Source organism: Entelurus aequoreus, linkage group LG20, assembly GCF_033978785.1.
Source record: "Entelurus aequoreus isolate RoL-2023_Sb linkage group LG20, RoL_Eaeq_v1.1, whole genome shotgun sequence".
Lineage (NCBI taxonomy): Eukaryota > Metazoa > Chordata > Actinopteri > Syngnathiformes > Syngnathidae > Entelurus > Entelurus aequoreus.
The window spans coordinates 35,505,807-35,523,159 of record NC_084750.1 but is presented as its reverse complement, the minus strand read 5'-3'; the positions used below and the strand labels follow the sequence as shown (position 1 = coordinate 35,523,159).

The following is a 17,353-nucleotide window of genomic DNA, read 5'->3' as shown; positions in this document are numbered from 1 at the left end:
AAAAAAAAAGGATCAGAGTCGGTATTCATTAAAGAATGACAAGAGGTATGTGTTACAGATTTGTTTCCTGAAGCTACAAAGTCAAATAGTAACATCAGTGAGTCATTAATAGCTCACATTGCTTGTGTGAACATGTGTCCACGGGCGTGCACTGACACACAAGTTGAGTGACACATCCGAACTCATAATTTTAACAATGCAAGCTCTGCTCACCGCCAGTGTCGGATACCACCTGCCTGTGATTGTGTGTCTGTTGAGTGACAGATGTGTGATCAGCTCACTGTGCCTTGGTGGCAGGCGGCCGTGCGGTCACTCTCACATTTCCTGCGCCCGAGGTGTAATCTGAGATCTGTTTGTTGATAGGAGCTATGAAACTTTTTTTTTTTTCACTCCTAAATCTACTCAGACAGTACTCAAGTATAGTATGAGAGTAAGCCAAATGTATTATCTATGATTGTAAATTAAGTACAGTGGAAACCACTTATGTCGAAAATCTAGATGTATAATAAATCACACTGTTTGGCTGCAGCTATTGATTATTTTAGTAATTGAGTAATCTATTGATTAGTTTATTCGAATAGTTTATTCATTAACTAATTGAAGCCTCAATGTGTATTTTCTTTTTTTATTAAAACATGCTCATCATCAATATTGAAATTGCACTGTTTACTTGTGTGCATTAATAATAACAATAAAAAGATAACCTCGCCAAAGTGTTCGCTGCTACACGGACCAGAGCACCCAAACACCGCCGCTCTCATGTGCGCTCTATTGTAACAGCCGTGCGGAAACTATGTATTATATAACATTTAAGTTAAAGTACCACTGATAGTCACACTCACACTAGGTGTGGTGAAATTAGCCTCTGCATTTGACCCATCCCCTTGTTCCACCCCCTGGGAGGTGAGGGGAGCAGTTAGCAGCAGCAGTGGCCACGCTCTGGAATCATTTTGGTGATTTAACCCCCAATTCCAACCCTTTAATGCTGAGTGCCAAGCAGGGAGGTAATGGGTCCCATTTTCATATTTCAGGCACTCCATGCAGTCCGAATTGTATCAATTAGTAGTTACACTCGTTAAACAACAATTAATTCTTGCTGCCCTATCAAACTGTATTTCAATGACTATCAAACCTTTTTTAAACTTATGTTTACATATAGTTGTATTTAGAAATAAAATGATTCAAATCAATACCTGAAACTAAAGAGGAGCCAGCACAAATATTCCTGGTCTCGACCTTTTTGGGGGCTTACATCCAAGGACAGGCCGAGCCTATCCAGTATATTTATCGGGTTCCGATACCAACGATGTCAATGTCCGATTCAACCAGGCGGAGATTTCCAATTGCGCACACCATGTCTGTGCTTTAATGTTTGCTGCAATGATGCCACAAGTGCTTCCCTGCCAGCTGCTCAGCTAGCTGACTGCACGGTAGAATAGATTTCTGGAACCTAGCCGTGTCTCACTGTGAGGCGGAGTAATAAGACACTTCTGTTTGCAGCCAGCTAGCCAGAGAGCATCGTAGATAACTGTCTTTTCATTGCCAAACTTGCTAATTTCCAGTTGTTAGCTGCTTAATCGCTACAGTATGACTTCTGTTAAAGTGCACAAAGCACATATTCTTCCGTTTTGCTTCAATACGTTCAATCTAGTTTAGCGGTGGGCATGGCTTTTTGTGTCCACCGTTGGTGTTAACGCACTATTTGTGTCTTTTTATGCATTGAAATCAGAAAGGACACGCATTTCCGGAAGTCCGCACGGGATGCAGATTTTTTTTTTACCGACACTGCTTTCTCCGGGTCAAAACGCCGGTTTGCTTGTTTTTTTTAATCTAAAGTTAAAGTACCAATGATAGTCACACACACACTAAGTGTGGTGAAATTCGTCCTCTGCATTTGACCCATCCCCTCGTTCACCCCCTGGGAGGAGAGGGGAGCAGTGGGCAGCATTTTTGGTGATTTAACCCCCAATTCCAACCCTTGATGCTGAGTACCAAGCAGGGAGGTAAATGGGTCCCATTTTTAAAGTCTTTGGTATGACAAAGCTGGGGTTTGAACTCACGACCTACAGGGCGGACACTCTAACCACTAGGCCACTGAGTAGGTTTAAATTAAAGTACCAAAGATTGTCACACACACACTAGGTGTGGTGAAATTTGTCCTCTGCATTTGACCCATCCCCTTGTTCCACCCCCTGGTAGCCGCGCTTGGGAATAATTTTTGGGGATTAAACCCCCAACTCCAACCTTTGATGCTGAGTGCCAAGCAGGGAGGTAATGGGTCCCATTTTTATAGTCTTTGGTATGACTCGGCCGAGGTTTGAACTCATGACCTACCGATCTCAGGGCGGACACTCTAACCACAAGGCCACTGAGCAGGACCCCGTGGACCCTGACTTAAACAAGTTGAAAAACTTATTCGGGTGTTACCATTTAGTAGTCAATTGTGCGGAATATGTACTGTACTGTGCAATCTACTAATAAAAGTTTAAATCAATCAAAAAAGATCTAATCTAATAATCTAATCGATTATCGCTGTCCGCCGGTGTTTTGTTTATATTTGCAGAGTCAAATTTCCGTCCGCGTTTATTGCGTTTTTATTAGTCGACTTCAAAGTAATGAACTTTCCACTACAGGCAGATTTCAATTTCTTAAATTTTGATTCGCCGAAAGTTTTGTCAATCACAAATACCGCATTTCTGGTATTAGGACTCCTGCGTGTTATTGTTTTCGTCATGGCGAGCAATAAACCCAAGAAGCGAAGCTTTAATGAAAAGTGGCTTAAGCAAATGGCTCACTTATGAAGATGGAAAGATGTTTTGCACCCCATGTAAACGGGCTAATAAAAAGAACACCTTTACGACCGGGTGTGTCTATTTTCAAAGATCCAGCCTCACTAGGCACCAAGAAACATCATGTTACACCTTTCCTGCTTGTCGGCTCCCAGACCGTGGTCGAGGAGCGTGGGGGAGACGGGGATAACACCCTCCACTTTACCCAGCAGTGGGTCCCTACAGATCCGCTCTTTGCTCGGAATGACGAGGCCGTCGATTCGTTATAACTCTTTTATAAGACGGCGAGGCGCGGTTGGGAGAATGGCAGTGCCAGCAACCTGAGGGGTCCTGGTTCGATCCCCCCATCAGTGTGTGAATATGTGTGTGAATGGGTGAATAGTGTCAAAGCGCTTTGAGTACCTTGAAGTTAGAAAAGCGGTATACAAGTATAACCCATTTATAGGGATGTCCGATAATATCGGCCTGCCGATATTATCGGCCGATAAATGCGTTAAAATGTAATATCGGAAATTATCGGTATCGGTTTTTTTATTATCTGTATCGTTGTTGTTTTTTATTTTTTATTTAATCAACATAAAAAACACAAGATACACTTACAATTAGTGCACCAACCCAAAAAACCTCCCTCCCCCCATTTCTTTCTGTTATCAATATTCTGGTTCCTACATTATATATCAATATATATCAATACAGTCTGCAAGGGATACAGTCTGTAAGCACACATGATTGTGCGTGCTGCTGGTCCACTAATAGTACTAACCTTTAACAGTTAATTTTACTCATTTTCATTAATTACTAGTTTCTATGTAACTGTTTTTATATTGTTTTACTTTCTTTTTTATTCAAGAAAATGTTTTTAATTTAGTTATCTTATATATTTTTTTATTTTTAAAAAGTACCTTATCTTCACCATACATGGTTGTCCAAATTAGGCATAATAATGTGTTAATTCCACGACTGCATATATCGGTTGATATCGGTATCGGTTGATATCGGTATCGGTAATTAAAGAGTTGGACAATATCGGAATATCGGATATCGGCAAAAAGCCATTATCGGACATCCCTACCCATTTACCATTTTATTTGTTTTCCACAAAGCCAACCCGACATCCACCATGCTATTAAAACTCCTGCACATGCTAGCGCTCCCTCTCCTAACTTGCCCACACTGCAAAAAGTCAGTGTTGAAAAACAAGAAGAAAAAAAAACTAAAATTAGGGGTATTTTATTTGAACTAAGCAAAATTATCTGCCAATAGAACAAGAAAATTTGGCTTGTCAAGACTTTCCAAAACAAGTAAAATTAGCTAACCTCAATTAACCCAAAAATACCTTAAAATAAGTATATTCTCACTCAGAACAAGTGCACTTTTCTTGGTAGAAATAAAAAAGAGACCTTTTTGCTCAATATGTTGAAAAATATTCTTAAATTATGTAAATTCTAATGCCATTATCTTGACATAATGATATGCGCTCGGCATTACATTTCTTGAAACCAGCAAACTTATACTAAAAACAAATGTATTATTCTTAATGGAAAGGCAACAAGGCAACCGCTTGTTACTCTTGGGGTCTACTAGCCGCTCAGGCAAATCATATGGTCTAAAAATGAATTTTTCCATCGACAACATGACATCATCGCGCCAAGTGCGTGTTCTTTCAGTGAATTAGTGCGCTTATATACAGCCCGGCCCCCGGCCAAAAATTTTTTAATTGTAATTTTGAGGAATTCATCTGAATGTGCATGAACTATTTCTGTTCAAAATTGTTTGAAATGTCACATGTTAAATGTTTAAATATTAACTGTCAGTTTACTGTACTGCGCCAACTGTACTACTATTTGAGTACGTATTTTCTATTGTTTCATTGAAAATAAGACAGCAACGTCCATTTGGCTGTCATCTGTTTTAATATGAGACACAATTGTGTCAAAGTCCTGATTTTTTTTTTTTTTTTTTACATGCTTGAAATAAGAAATTATTACTTTAAAAAAGTATTTTTATACTTGTGAGTGTTGATGACACAGCTTTGCAATAGTTGATATTCTAGTTTGAAGCATGTTTTACTCAATAAAGGTCATAAAATCTCAGCTACAAGCTGTAATATCTTACTGAGATCATTTAGGACCAAAACCCTTAAAACAAGTAAAACAGTCTAACATAAAATCTGCTGAGTGAGAGTAATTATCCTATCAGACAGAAAATAAGCAAATATCACGCTTATTTGAGATAGTTAATCTTACCGTATTTTCCGCACTATAAGGCGCACCTAAAAACCTCAAATTTTCTCAAAAGCTGACAGTGCGCCTTATAATCCGGTGCGCCTTATATATGGACCAATATTGAGCCACAACAGGTCTCGCAACTACGGGATGCATAACGTAACCCCAGCCTCTACTGTAGCGTCTATTCTATGCACCTTATAATGCGGTGCGCCTTATAATGTGGTGCGCCTTACATATGAACAAAGTTTTAAAATAGAACATTCATTGAAGGTGCGCCTTATAATCCGGTGCGCCTTATAGTGCGGAACATACGGTACTTAGATTTCATTTTTTGCAGTGCATTCACTTACACACGTCACACACCCCACATACTGCCATTCTTAAAGGAGTACACACACACACACATGCACACACACACACACACATATGCTATTCTCACAACAATCAGTTCACTAGCTGGCCGAATCGGCTGTGAAGCAGTCGAGCATCTTTTTTGGCGCTCTGAAAAGATCAGAGGAAGCAAGTAAAGACAGTGTTATTAGCCAGCTGCGGGCTGTGTATTACTTGGCCAAAGAGAACCTCCCCATGTCGAAGTTCCCAAGCCTGATTGAGCTGCAAAAGTCCAATGGTGCCAGCATGCCGGCAGCTTATGGCCATCACGAAGCCAGAGATGAAATGCTAGAGGCATTGAGTGCCACGGTATTAAATGACATTGAAACTAACTTGCCAAATTCTAAGTTTGTTGGCATTATTTGCCATGAAAGTGTAGATGTGGCGGTTTTTAAACGACTGATGATGTACATACAGGTGAGAATAATCAATTACATTTGTCATATGCATGTATGGCACACGATTATCATCATTCCATGACCAAAGCAAAAACCTTTTTACCCTTTTATACTGAAATAAATACATCTACAAAGTAATAAATAAAAATGTAGAAAAAAATACCGGCCGCAGTAAAGTTTAGCTCCATGAAGGAAAGAAGAAAGTGAATGAATGTTTATAACTAAATAAATTGACATATGCATGAAATATTGGTTTTTTTTGTATTATTTTTTTAATGAATTTTAGTAACGTTTATGACAACCTTTTTCCAAAACACAATATAGAATGTGAGATATAACAGGATAATGCATACATTTAATGAGGATGTCGTTGTGGCTTGTGCAGCCCTTTGAGACACTTGGGATTTAGGGCTATATAAATAAACATTGATTGATTGACATTTATCATTAGTTTTCAAAACGGTGACAAAAAAGTGGGACCCCAAAAATGTACTGTGGGACCCCATTTTGAAAATTCCTAGTGCCAACACTGAGTGTCCCTTTGCTCTCTCCTGCTCGGTGGGTCGCATCTTCAGCTAGTCCTCCAGTGATAGTAAACTTGTAAGAAATGTAGTTTATTTGTCGCCTTAGAAGCGAGGATTAGTGACTTATAGAAAATGACTCTGCACAACAGTAGTAATGTAAATAACAGTAAAGGAAACTGAGCGCTGGTGTCAAAATATTATCGGCAGATATCCAAATTAAGGTATCTGGATTAGATAGGAAGTGAAAAAATTAGGATTGGTACATCCCATACATTTTCTACCGCTTGTCCCTTTTTTGGGGTCGCGGGGGGTGCTGGAGCCTATCTCAGCTGCATTCGGGCGGAAGGCGGGGTGCACCCTGGACAAGTCGCCCCCTCATCACAGGGCCAACCCAGATACAGACAACATTCACACTCACATTCACACACTAGGGCCAATTTAGTGTTGCCAATCAACCTATCCCCAGGTGCATGTTTTTGGCGGTGGGAGGAGGCCGGAGTACTCGGAGGGAACCCACGCAGTCACGGGGCGAACATGCAAACTATATATACACATAACGTTAAAGTAAATCCCCACATATTCAAATCTCTGCATTCCTGACTTTAAAATACTCAAGGATTGTTGATGCTACTTATTTCTCTTCCAGGGGAAAATCCGCCATCCTCCGTTTTCAATTTCCATAATAAGTCTGTTTTTTGGGGACGGGTAGAATCTTACCTCCTCTGTCCTACATTGATAAAGCTTGCATTGCACAGCAGAGGGAAGCCACAACTCTAGTAATAACAGCTGAACTTCAGCTTTAACCAAAAACCATGCAAATAATAGTATTTTATACTTATTTATGACTCACAAGGCATACAAGGAAGCCCACGTCATGTGCACGCTTCCCCAACAGGAAGTTACCCAGTATGCCATTGCCTTGTGGTTTATACATCATTATGTAATATTATTATTTTGCATGCGTATTAGTGTGTAAGTGTGTATTTTGATATCATAGTGTTGTGGTGCAGTTCTTTGCCTGAGCAAAAAAAAAAAAGCACTTTTACGGGCGATACCTTTTTGATCTGTTGTCTGCTGAAGCAATGTTGTTGAACCCTTCAGGAATGTTTCTTGAGACATTTTTGTACTTATTGAGCCTCCCAACAGTGGAACGAAATATCCACCCTTGTACAGGCTGAGGAAGAGTTAAGAGTTATCCAGCATCATGAACACTCCTACGAGAGACGCTAAAGCTGGACTCCAGGCATTTTTTTCCCTTCCAAATGCTTCCTCTATAATTTAGTTGGTCCGGATTTAGGGCTTGGAAAGACTATGAGGGCGTTTCCCAGGTGGGTGGGGTTATTTGGGAATAATGGTGGAGTATGAGTTAACAGAGAAATGCCTTCAGTCCCAGGAGGGCGAGATTGAGCTAGACATGAGACGATGAGGAAAGGTTAGGGCAGCTGCTTTCCAGATGTCAGATCGTCAAGTCTCTCAGGGCTAGAGGGCCTAGTGGCGTGGTTTGTTGTGCGCGCGCGCGTTTGGATGGATCATCTTTCACTGGCTGAGGACTGTGGGCAAAATGTATCTTTCAAATTGTGTTCTTGCATAATGTGATTAAGTGTGCGTATCAGTTACAGCTGCATGAAGTGATTTGATACCTCATGCAAAAATAATGAACAATTTTCGTACGTACAGCGTGTGTGACTGTGTTAAACGACTTTTACAACCCGCGAGGAATACAAAACCAGTGTCTCAGCTGCCACGGCAAAATGAAAGCCAGCAAATTAGGCCGTAGGAGTGGATTAGTCCCACGCAATCTTATTGTGGTGCCAGTATGTGTCACGTACATCTCAGTCACAATGAGTGCATTTTTTTTTTTAGATAGACAAAAATCAACAGTACACCAAAATCGGTTTGTAAAACTGGACTTTAATCTCAAGTACGCTGTAGGAATTTTACATGAATTATTTGTAGTTTGTTTGGGTTGCCACTAGGGATGTAACGATAAATGGTATTTATGATAACCTGCTGTAAAACTCTGATAGTTTGTAAATCTGAAATGATCGAATAACCGTGATTGATAACTGCACTTTAATGAACTCACGGATTGACTGGCACAAGATTGCTATCTCACATGAAACTAATATGAAAACAAAAGGCATTAACGTATTTCCCCTTTAAGAAACAACATACCGTATTTTTCTGACTATAAGTCAGTTTTTTTCATAGTTTGGCCGGGGGGACTTATGTGTGAAATTATTAACACATTACCGTAAAATATCAAATTTTATTATTCAGCTCATTCACGTAAGAGACTAGACGTATAAGATTTCGTGGGATTTAGCGATTAGGAGTGACAGATTGTTTGGTAAACGTATAGCATGTTCTATATGTTATAGTTATTTGAATGACTCTTACCATAATATGCTACGTTAACATACCAGGCACGTTCTCAGTTGGTTATTTATGCCTCATATAACGTACACTTATTCAGCCTGTTGTTCACTATTCTTTATTTATTTTAAATTGCCTTTCAAATGTCTATTCTTGGTGTTGGGTTTTATCAAATAAATTTCCCCCAAAAATGCGACTTATACTCCAGTACGACTTATATATGTTTTTTGTCCTTTTTTATTATGCATTTTCGGCCTGTGCGACTTATACTCCGGAGCGACTTATAGTCCGAAAAATACGGTACCCCAATCTAAACTTATATAAACACTAAGGGTGTGAATCTTTGGGCACCTAACAATTCGATCCAATTCCGATTTGTGGGGTGACTATTCGATTCGGAAATGATTTTCAATTTAACACTATTCTCGATTCCAATGGATTCTCGCAATGTATTATTTGGTATAATAATTATGATAAAACTTTTTCAAAACAGGCTAGAAAAGCTTCTTCTGGGTGAATGGAGATGGTCTAAAAACGTATTTAAAAAAATGTATTCTTATAATTAAAAAAATAATTGTATTATATTTTCAATCGATTTTTGAAAATGATGAATCAATTTAGAAACCTAACGAAAAAGAATCACGATCCAGATGTGAATTGATTTTTTTTGTACACCCATAATAAACACATTGATGTTTGAGCAACTAAGATATTCAATTGTGTACTCTTTTAGTACAGAGTGACCATTTTATTCTTCGAGGAATACAGGATGGAGATGTTTTTAAGGTGCATTCAAGGACCACTGAACGGAGTAGGACACCAAAAAACCTGCCTGAAATAATAAAGAATAAAGAATAATAGATTGTATTTGTTATGAACTTTTCATTTGAATACATCTTAAAGTGCTACAGTACAAACCAATTTTTGAAACAACATAAGCATAGGAAATGCAAAACAGTGGGTTTTCTTTAAGTATCCATTTATTTATTTTAAAAACCTTGGTCAAAAGTTTGCAGTCTGTAGACCAGTGATTTAAACATATTCCACTGAGGGAATCATGCACAAAAAAGAATGAATTGGACCATTTTTATACATTATGTACAATAAAGATGCTGATATGAGCTGATTGTGACCAACAAAATTAGTTCAATGGGGTCCTATAATGCAAACCCAACTTTTCTTACCTATAGCTATCTGTTTTTGTGTATTTGGGATCCTCATTAGTCCCAAAAATTGGAAATCAAACCATAGAGACGTGGCGGGGATATTTTTAAAACAATCTTGCCTTCTTTCATGCTTTCTCCAAACAAGCCATTTGGAATTTGAAACTTAAGTTACCGTACATAATTTGCTTTGCGCGAGTCTGCCATTTCCATCCATTTGTAGTCCAAAGTTATAGTCAAAAAGTTCCTTATTTTTCTCTACCCTCTTTGTTTTTTAATAAAGCACCACTCTTAATGTTATGAAAAACTACAAAGAAGTGTATTTTAAGTGGCATTAAAAAGCATGAAATCAGACTTGCTGATACCTGCAGAAACCCTGAATCCGTAAAAACGGAAGAAATGGTTGTTTGTGGTAGATGTGTGGCCGCATATTACAGTGTTTATCATCATTTGTCTGTGTGAACAAAGATGGTTTGAATGGTGAGCATTTAACTACAGTTTATTTCGATGTAGACATTAAGTGAGCAGCTATTGCAGCCAACCATTCATCCTCTTGATTATGCTTTACTCTTTATCTAAATAGTTTTAGCAGTGAATTGTCATTAATCCTTGATCATTGTTGCGGTTTGTTAGTTACCACTCCTGTAATGTTTATTTAAGGAGCTAAGTTAGAAAACACAGATAGAAATAGCTACAGCCTGTTGCTAGGAGATGTACTGTTATAAGGTTGTATTTTTTTTTCAATCTTTTGCTCGTCTGTCTTTGTTTATGCAGAGGTAAAAGAGTATGAGCCTCCTTTCGGAAACCTGAGGGAGCACCCGTGTGTAGAGAGCATGAAGGACAGCGTTCTCCGAGACCGGGGAAGACCTGAGATTCCTAACAGCTGGATCAACCACACAGTAAGTAATCACATGCACACAAGCACTCAGAGCCCAAACCGAAATGCGTCTTTGGTTACCACTTCACTCACCAGTCAAGTTATTCATAATATAGAAGGGCTCGGTCTGACAAAACGGTGCCAGTATTTTGTTTTTTTAATTGCATGTACACTCCAGTATGACAGATGACCTTTCCACCACAAGACATGGTTGAAACTTGAGACTCATAGTTGTCACTGTTATTTTAATAACACTGACTTGAATTTTGGGTGGTGCCATGTGAGTATCCACACAATGATGTCAAACTAGTCTTTTTTCCACCCTTTGGAATTTTGATTAATTGCAGTGAATTTACTTACTTGCATAATTCAAATTAACTTTAAAAAAGACCCCAGTATTTTGACACCAATGCAATGTTATTGTCAGAATGTCATATACAAACATGTTCCCAATGTTTTACTTGTATTCACATAATTTATTTGCTCACAACCTGGCAACAGTATTTTGTAATGTCATGCGGGGGTGTATTTTGAAGTTTGCCAGCGAGCACACCAGTTGGAGTCTCCTTACTCATCTTTGCTTTGTGTGATTGATTTGTGTTTGTACATGATTAATGCAACAATTTCTTGGAACCAGTCGCATGCATTAACACGTTTACAGTCGTGGTCAAAAGTTTACATACACTTGTGAAGGACATAATGTCATGGGTGTTTTGAGTTTCCAATAATTTCTACAACTTTTATTTTTTTGTGATAGAGTGATTGGAGCACATACTTGTTTGTCACAAAAAACATTTATGAAGTTTGTTTTTTTATGAATTTATTATGGGTCTACTGAAAATGTGACCAAATCTGCTGGTTCAAAAGTATACATACAGCAACATACATTATAAATGTTGATGATGTAGAAAAGTTACAATCAAATCAAATTAGCTCCATGGCATGGCCTCATAACTTCATGTGAGTGATTATGATTGACGACACCTGTTGACTTCTCTGAGCCCATTTAAATAGAGCTCATGTGATGCAGTCATTAGACTCGGTTACAAACGCGACAATGGAAAAGTCAAAGGAACTCAGCACAGATCTGAAAAAATGAATCATTGACTTGAACAAGTCAGGAAAGTCACTTAAAGCCATTTCAAAGCAGCTTAAGGTCCCAAGAGCAACTGTGCAGACAATTGTGAGAAAGTATAAAGTGCATAGCACAGTTTTGTCACTGCTACGATCAGGAAGAAAACGCAAACTATCACCTGCTGCTGAGAAAAAATTGGTCAGGATGATCAAGAGTCAACCGAGAACCACCAAAAAGCAGGTCTGCAATGAATTGGAAGCTGCTGGAACACAGGTGTCAGTGTCGACAGTCAAGCGTGCAAGAAGGAAGCCCTTGCTCCAGATGCGACACCTTAAGGCTCATCTAATGTTTGCTGCTGATCACATGGACAAAGATAAGACCTTCTGGAGGAAAATTCTGTGGTCAGGTGAAACAAAAATTGAGCTGTTTGGCCACAATACCCAGCAATATGTTTGGAGGAGAAAAGGTGAGGTCTTTAATCCCAGGAACACTAGCATGGTGGTGGTAGTATTATGCTCCGGGCCTGTTTTGCTGCCAATGGAACTGGTGCTTTACAGAAAGTGAATGGGACAATGAAAAAGGAGGATTACCTCCAAATTCTTCAGGACAACCTAAAATCATCAGCCCGGAGGTTGGGTCTTGGGCGCAGTTGGGTGTTCCAATGGGACAGTGACCCCAAACACACGTTAAAAGTGGTAGAGGAATGGGTAAATCAGGCTAGAATTAAGGTTTTAGAATGGCCTTCCCAAAGTCCTGACTTAAACGTGTGGACAATGCTGAAGAAACAAGTCCATGTCAGAAAACCAACACATTTAGCTGAAATGCACACATTTTGTCAAGCGGAGTGTTCAAAAATTTTGCCAGAAGCTTGAGGATGGCTACCAAAAGCACCTTATTGCAGTGAAACTTGCCATGGGACATGTAACCAAATATTAGCATTTCTGTATGTATACTTTTGACCCAGCAGATTTGGTCACATTTTCAGTAGACCCATAATAAATTCATAAAATAACCAATCTTCATGAATGTTTTTTGGAACAAACAAGCATGTGCTCCAATCACTCTATCACAAAAAAATAAGAGTTGTAGAAATTATTGAAAACTCAAGACAGCCATGACATTATGTTCTTTACAAGTGTATGTAAACTTTTGACCACGACTGTACTTTAAACCTGCCAGGAGAGAGCAGGAAATGAACTATCTCTCCTGCAAAGTCTTCATTTCTATACACCAGTCTGGTCTTTTACTTACTAAAAGGGGAACCGTCTTCTTTGGAATTTTCCCCATCTTTCACAAACCTTATGAGACAAAAATGCACTTTTTATCTTTTTTATGCATTCTTAACAATATACGTCGCATACTAGACGGCAAACCATTAAGACTAAAAAGCATAAAACATATAGAAATCAGCCAACAATACTACATTTACAGTATATGTGGTGACGTGCATAAGTAATAGCAATATTGTTATAACAACTAATGCCAAGGTAACTAGATTATTACTATTGACATCTGAGCCGGTGAGCTGCTACATCGCCTCTGAGTTGGTAAAAGTTGGTGCTAGATTATAAATCCTGCCTCACACATGTATAGTAGAAGTTTGTGGCCAAAAACCAAGAAGTTGGTCAACTTTGACATTCAATTTAGACTTGAAGATACCGCTAAGAATACGTGACAAGACGCTCGTTTTCTTCCACCTTTTTAATTTTGTGAGGATAAAGATGAATTATTCATCTAAATGGGGAACACAAGTCTTGTCCTGAATGATATAAACATCCAATCAGTCGGCATCCCAGTGAAAGCGGACATTTTCCAGTAAGTGATTGTTTTTTATGTCGCACTTAGCAATACTGCTACATGATGCTTGGTGTTTCACTACAGCTGGATCTGCTTATCACTCACCTTCTAAAAGCTCATCCTCCGATATTCAGGCTCTAAAATATAATGTGCTGGGTCATCATTTGTACCGAAGTAGTCGTCGTTGGCTCTCATGAAGTCTGGAGTCTAGTACAGTGTTTTTCACCCACTGTGCTCTAGTGCCGTGAGATACCGTCTGGTGTGCCGTGGGAGATTATCTAATTTCAGCTATTTGGGTGAAATTTTTTTTTTGCAAACCAGTAATTATAGTATGCAAATTATGTGTTGTTGTTGAGTGTCGGTGGTGTCTAGAGCTCTGCAGAGTAACCGTGTATTACTCTTCCATATCAGTAGGTGGCAGCCGGTAGCTAATTGTTTTGTAGATGTCGGGAACAGCGGGAGGCAGTGTGCAGGTAAAAAGGTGTCTAATGCTTAAACCAAAATTAAACAAAAGGTGAGTGCACCTAAGTAAAGGCATTGAAGCTCAGGGATGGCTATGCAGAACGAAACTAAAACTGAACTGGCTGCAAAGTAAACAAAAACAGAATGCTGGACGACAGCAAAGACTTACTGTGGAGCAAAGACGGCGTTCACAATGTACATCCGAACATGACATGACAATCAACAATGTCCCCACAAAGAAGGATAAAAACAACCGAAATATTATTGATTGCTAAAACAAAGTAGATGCGGGAAATATCGCTCAAAGGAAGACATTAAACTGCTACAGGAAAATAACAAAAAAAAGAGAAAAAGCCACCAAAATAGGAGCGCAAGACAAGAACTAAAACACTGCACACAGGAAAACAGCAAAAAAACTACGAGTTATAGTGATGCATGGTTGGTTATGGTTTAAAGTCATATCCAACAATTGCGACAACAACTTTTTACTGTCAACTGAGTTTCGTTTTTTAATTATTTCTGCTGGTGGTGTGCCTCCGGATTTTTTCAACGCAAAAAATGTTCCTTGGTTTAAAAAAGATTGAAAAACACTGGTCTAGTAGTTGTTGTTGAAGGAAATAGCAAACTTTGTGATGCGTCTGTGAAATGAATGTGCCGTCGTATGCTGAAAATAGGCAAAATACGTGAATATTACATGCCATTATGAATATGCCTGTTATTACATGACATACAGTACATACTTACAGCATGTGTATAAAACATTGATGGATGTTTTTTTAGAACATTTTATAGGCAGAATAGATCAAATACATGCGTTGTTAGCCACTAGGGATGTAATGGTATTGTAGATACAGCGGTATTGCGGTTTCAAAATCCTCCCATTAATGCAGTGACGTGTGATAGGATCAAACACAAACTTACCCCAGATTTCCACTGGATGCGTAACTGCTACGGAACAGCAGTTATAGCGCAGACTTTAACGAGATCTCGTGAATCCGACAGTAATCCCGTTATCAGGGAAAATTAACATTTGAGCATTATGTTTGTGTTCTACTACAGTAAGTGTGTTGATCCTAGAAATTCCTGCCACTTCATTTTACATACCAGAGTTGTACGGTATACCGGTACTAATTAGGTACCACTGAGATAGGCTCCAGCGACCCCAAAAGGGACAAGCGGTAGAAAATGGATGGATGAATGGGGTACTAAAGAATAACAAAGGTACTATACTGCATTTTTTTCTTCATGCGCCTGATTGCACGCCGAGGCCAGTGTCGCGAGTCAACGTCCACACACTACGAGCTAGCTACCAGCTAATGTCCGTCCACACAGTGTTTTAGCGACTTCTAAATCACTAATCCTAAAAAAAGTATGTTTCTTACAAGTATCATCCCTGCTTCGCTACACACTGTAAGAGGATAAAACAGCTAAACGCTAACAGCAAGCCAATGCTTCTGAATGTAAACAAACGAGTGGAGCTACACAAATATCGATTGTAAGGATACCAAGTACAAGAGCCGCATATAGTCGATACTACAATGACTACATCAATATTTTTTATTAACACAAAATCTTTTGTCTTTTTTATTGTTTATAAACTCAGGAAATATGTCCCTGGGCTGAGGAGGACTTTAATTATGACCAATGTATGACCTTGTGACTACTTGGTATCGGATCGATACCCAAATTTGTAGTATCACCCAAAACTTATGTAAAGTATCAAACAACAGAAAAATAAGTGCCTATTACATTTTAATAGAAGTGTAGATTTAACATGTTAAAACAGAAAGTAACCAGATATTAATAGAAAATAAACAAGTACCGTATTTATCGGACTATAAGTCACAGTTTTTTTCATAGTTTGGCCAGGCTCCAGTGCGACTTATGTTTTTTTCCTTCTTTATTATGCATTTTCGGCAGGTGCGACTTATACTCCGGTGCGACTTATACTCCGAAAAATACGGTACAATGATCATCCATCCATCCATCTTCTTACGTTTGTCCCTCATAATTTTGACAAAATATTACAGCGGGAAATGAACCAATAAAGTACTGCATACGTCAGCAGCCAAATTAGGGGCTTTGTAACCCGTTTGCTTAATTACTACAAAAAGAGAAGTTGTCTAGTATGTTCACTGTTATTTAATTTCAAAATTGTTCTTTGATTGCGCTAAAAAAACGTATGTTCAATGTGTCATAAGATTTTCTGTTAAAATAAAGCCGTTAAGGAAATTTTTTTTTTGGAAAAGCATCAAAGTATCAAAATACATTTTGGTACCGGTACCAAAACCCTATTGCATATGGCATTTTTACCAAGCCTTTTTTTTGGCGCAATATACCAATAATATTGCTCCGTGGCCTTAATACTGTGACAATATCTAATCATGAGATTTAGATATTGTTACATCTGTATTAGCCAACTATTGCTAGTGTTTATTTATGAGTTGCAATGCATAAAAAAGAGAAATACATGTGTGTTCTTGTTTCACATAAGGATTGTGAAATATGGGCAAAATTCCCAACAAAATGTGAACTGCAAGAGATGTTCCCCATGATACACATTCCTTAAGTGAAACAACACCACATGTATTTGTCTTTTCTGTGTGCTTGCATAGCCAAATGTTTTCTGAGGTGGTACTTGGTGAAAAAGGTTTGAGAACCACTGATCTAGATGCTACAGTAGTGGTGCAGCGCCTAGCTCACTGCGCCTCACTCACATGGTGCATTCCATTCGTACAGGGAATTCGGAATTTCCAAATTCTTAATCTAACGTTTCAACTGGAAAGCCCCAACGAGGTCTGATTTCCTACTCAGAAAGTTGACGAGTCCTCACCACTTGGGCTGGGCGATCTAGGTCGATCAGCTGTTAGCATTTTTACCTTGATTAAACATGGCAGAAATGTCTGTTAGAAGATACGGCAGCAGTAAACAGTAGGGAAGCAACGATGCTTGGTATAATCCTGCATGGAACAATTCCCCTTTATTGACTATGATCCTGTGTGTATCCGTGAATGTGTGTGTGTTTGTATATGGTTAACACACTAGTGTAGAAGTTGAAACACAACATTGAGAAGGAGTAGAGACTTTAGTGACAGACTTTAGTTTCACCGCAGCTCACCAGTAATCCTGACCTGAACGCCGTCTCGCAGGCAGTCAGGCACAGAATGTCTTGGTGATTGAACTTCTGTATTGGTCCCGATTGGGAAAATAAACACACCCACTAATATAATCAGAAAAACGCTTTTTTACATCTAAATATTTTTTTTAACTTCTT

General features: G+C 38.7%; 1 protein-coding gene across 3 annotated transcripts in view; it reads left to right on the top strand.

The window, feature by feature from the left end:
- Window positions 1-17,353, top strand: part of tgfbr2b (transforming growth factor beta receptor 2b) — a 306,567-nt gene that overhangs the window by 270,450 nt on the left and 18,764 nt on the right. For all 3 annotated transcript variants that reach the window (XM_062030024.1, XM_062030025.1, XM_062030023.1), the window contains one exon: window positions 10,643-10,767. In XM_062030024.1, coding sequence (XP_061886008.1) covers window positions 10,643-10,767 — 125 coding nt within the window. The remainder of the gene's footprint in view (window positions 1-10,642; window positions 10,768-17,353) is intronic.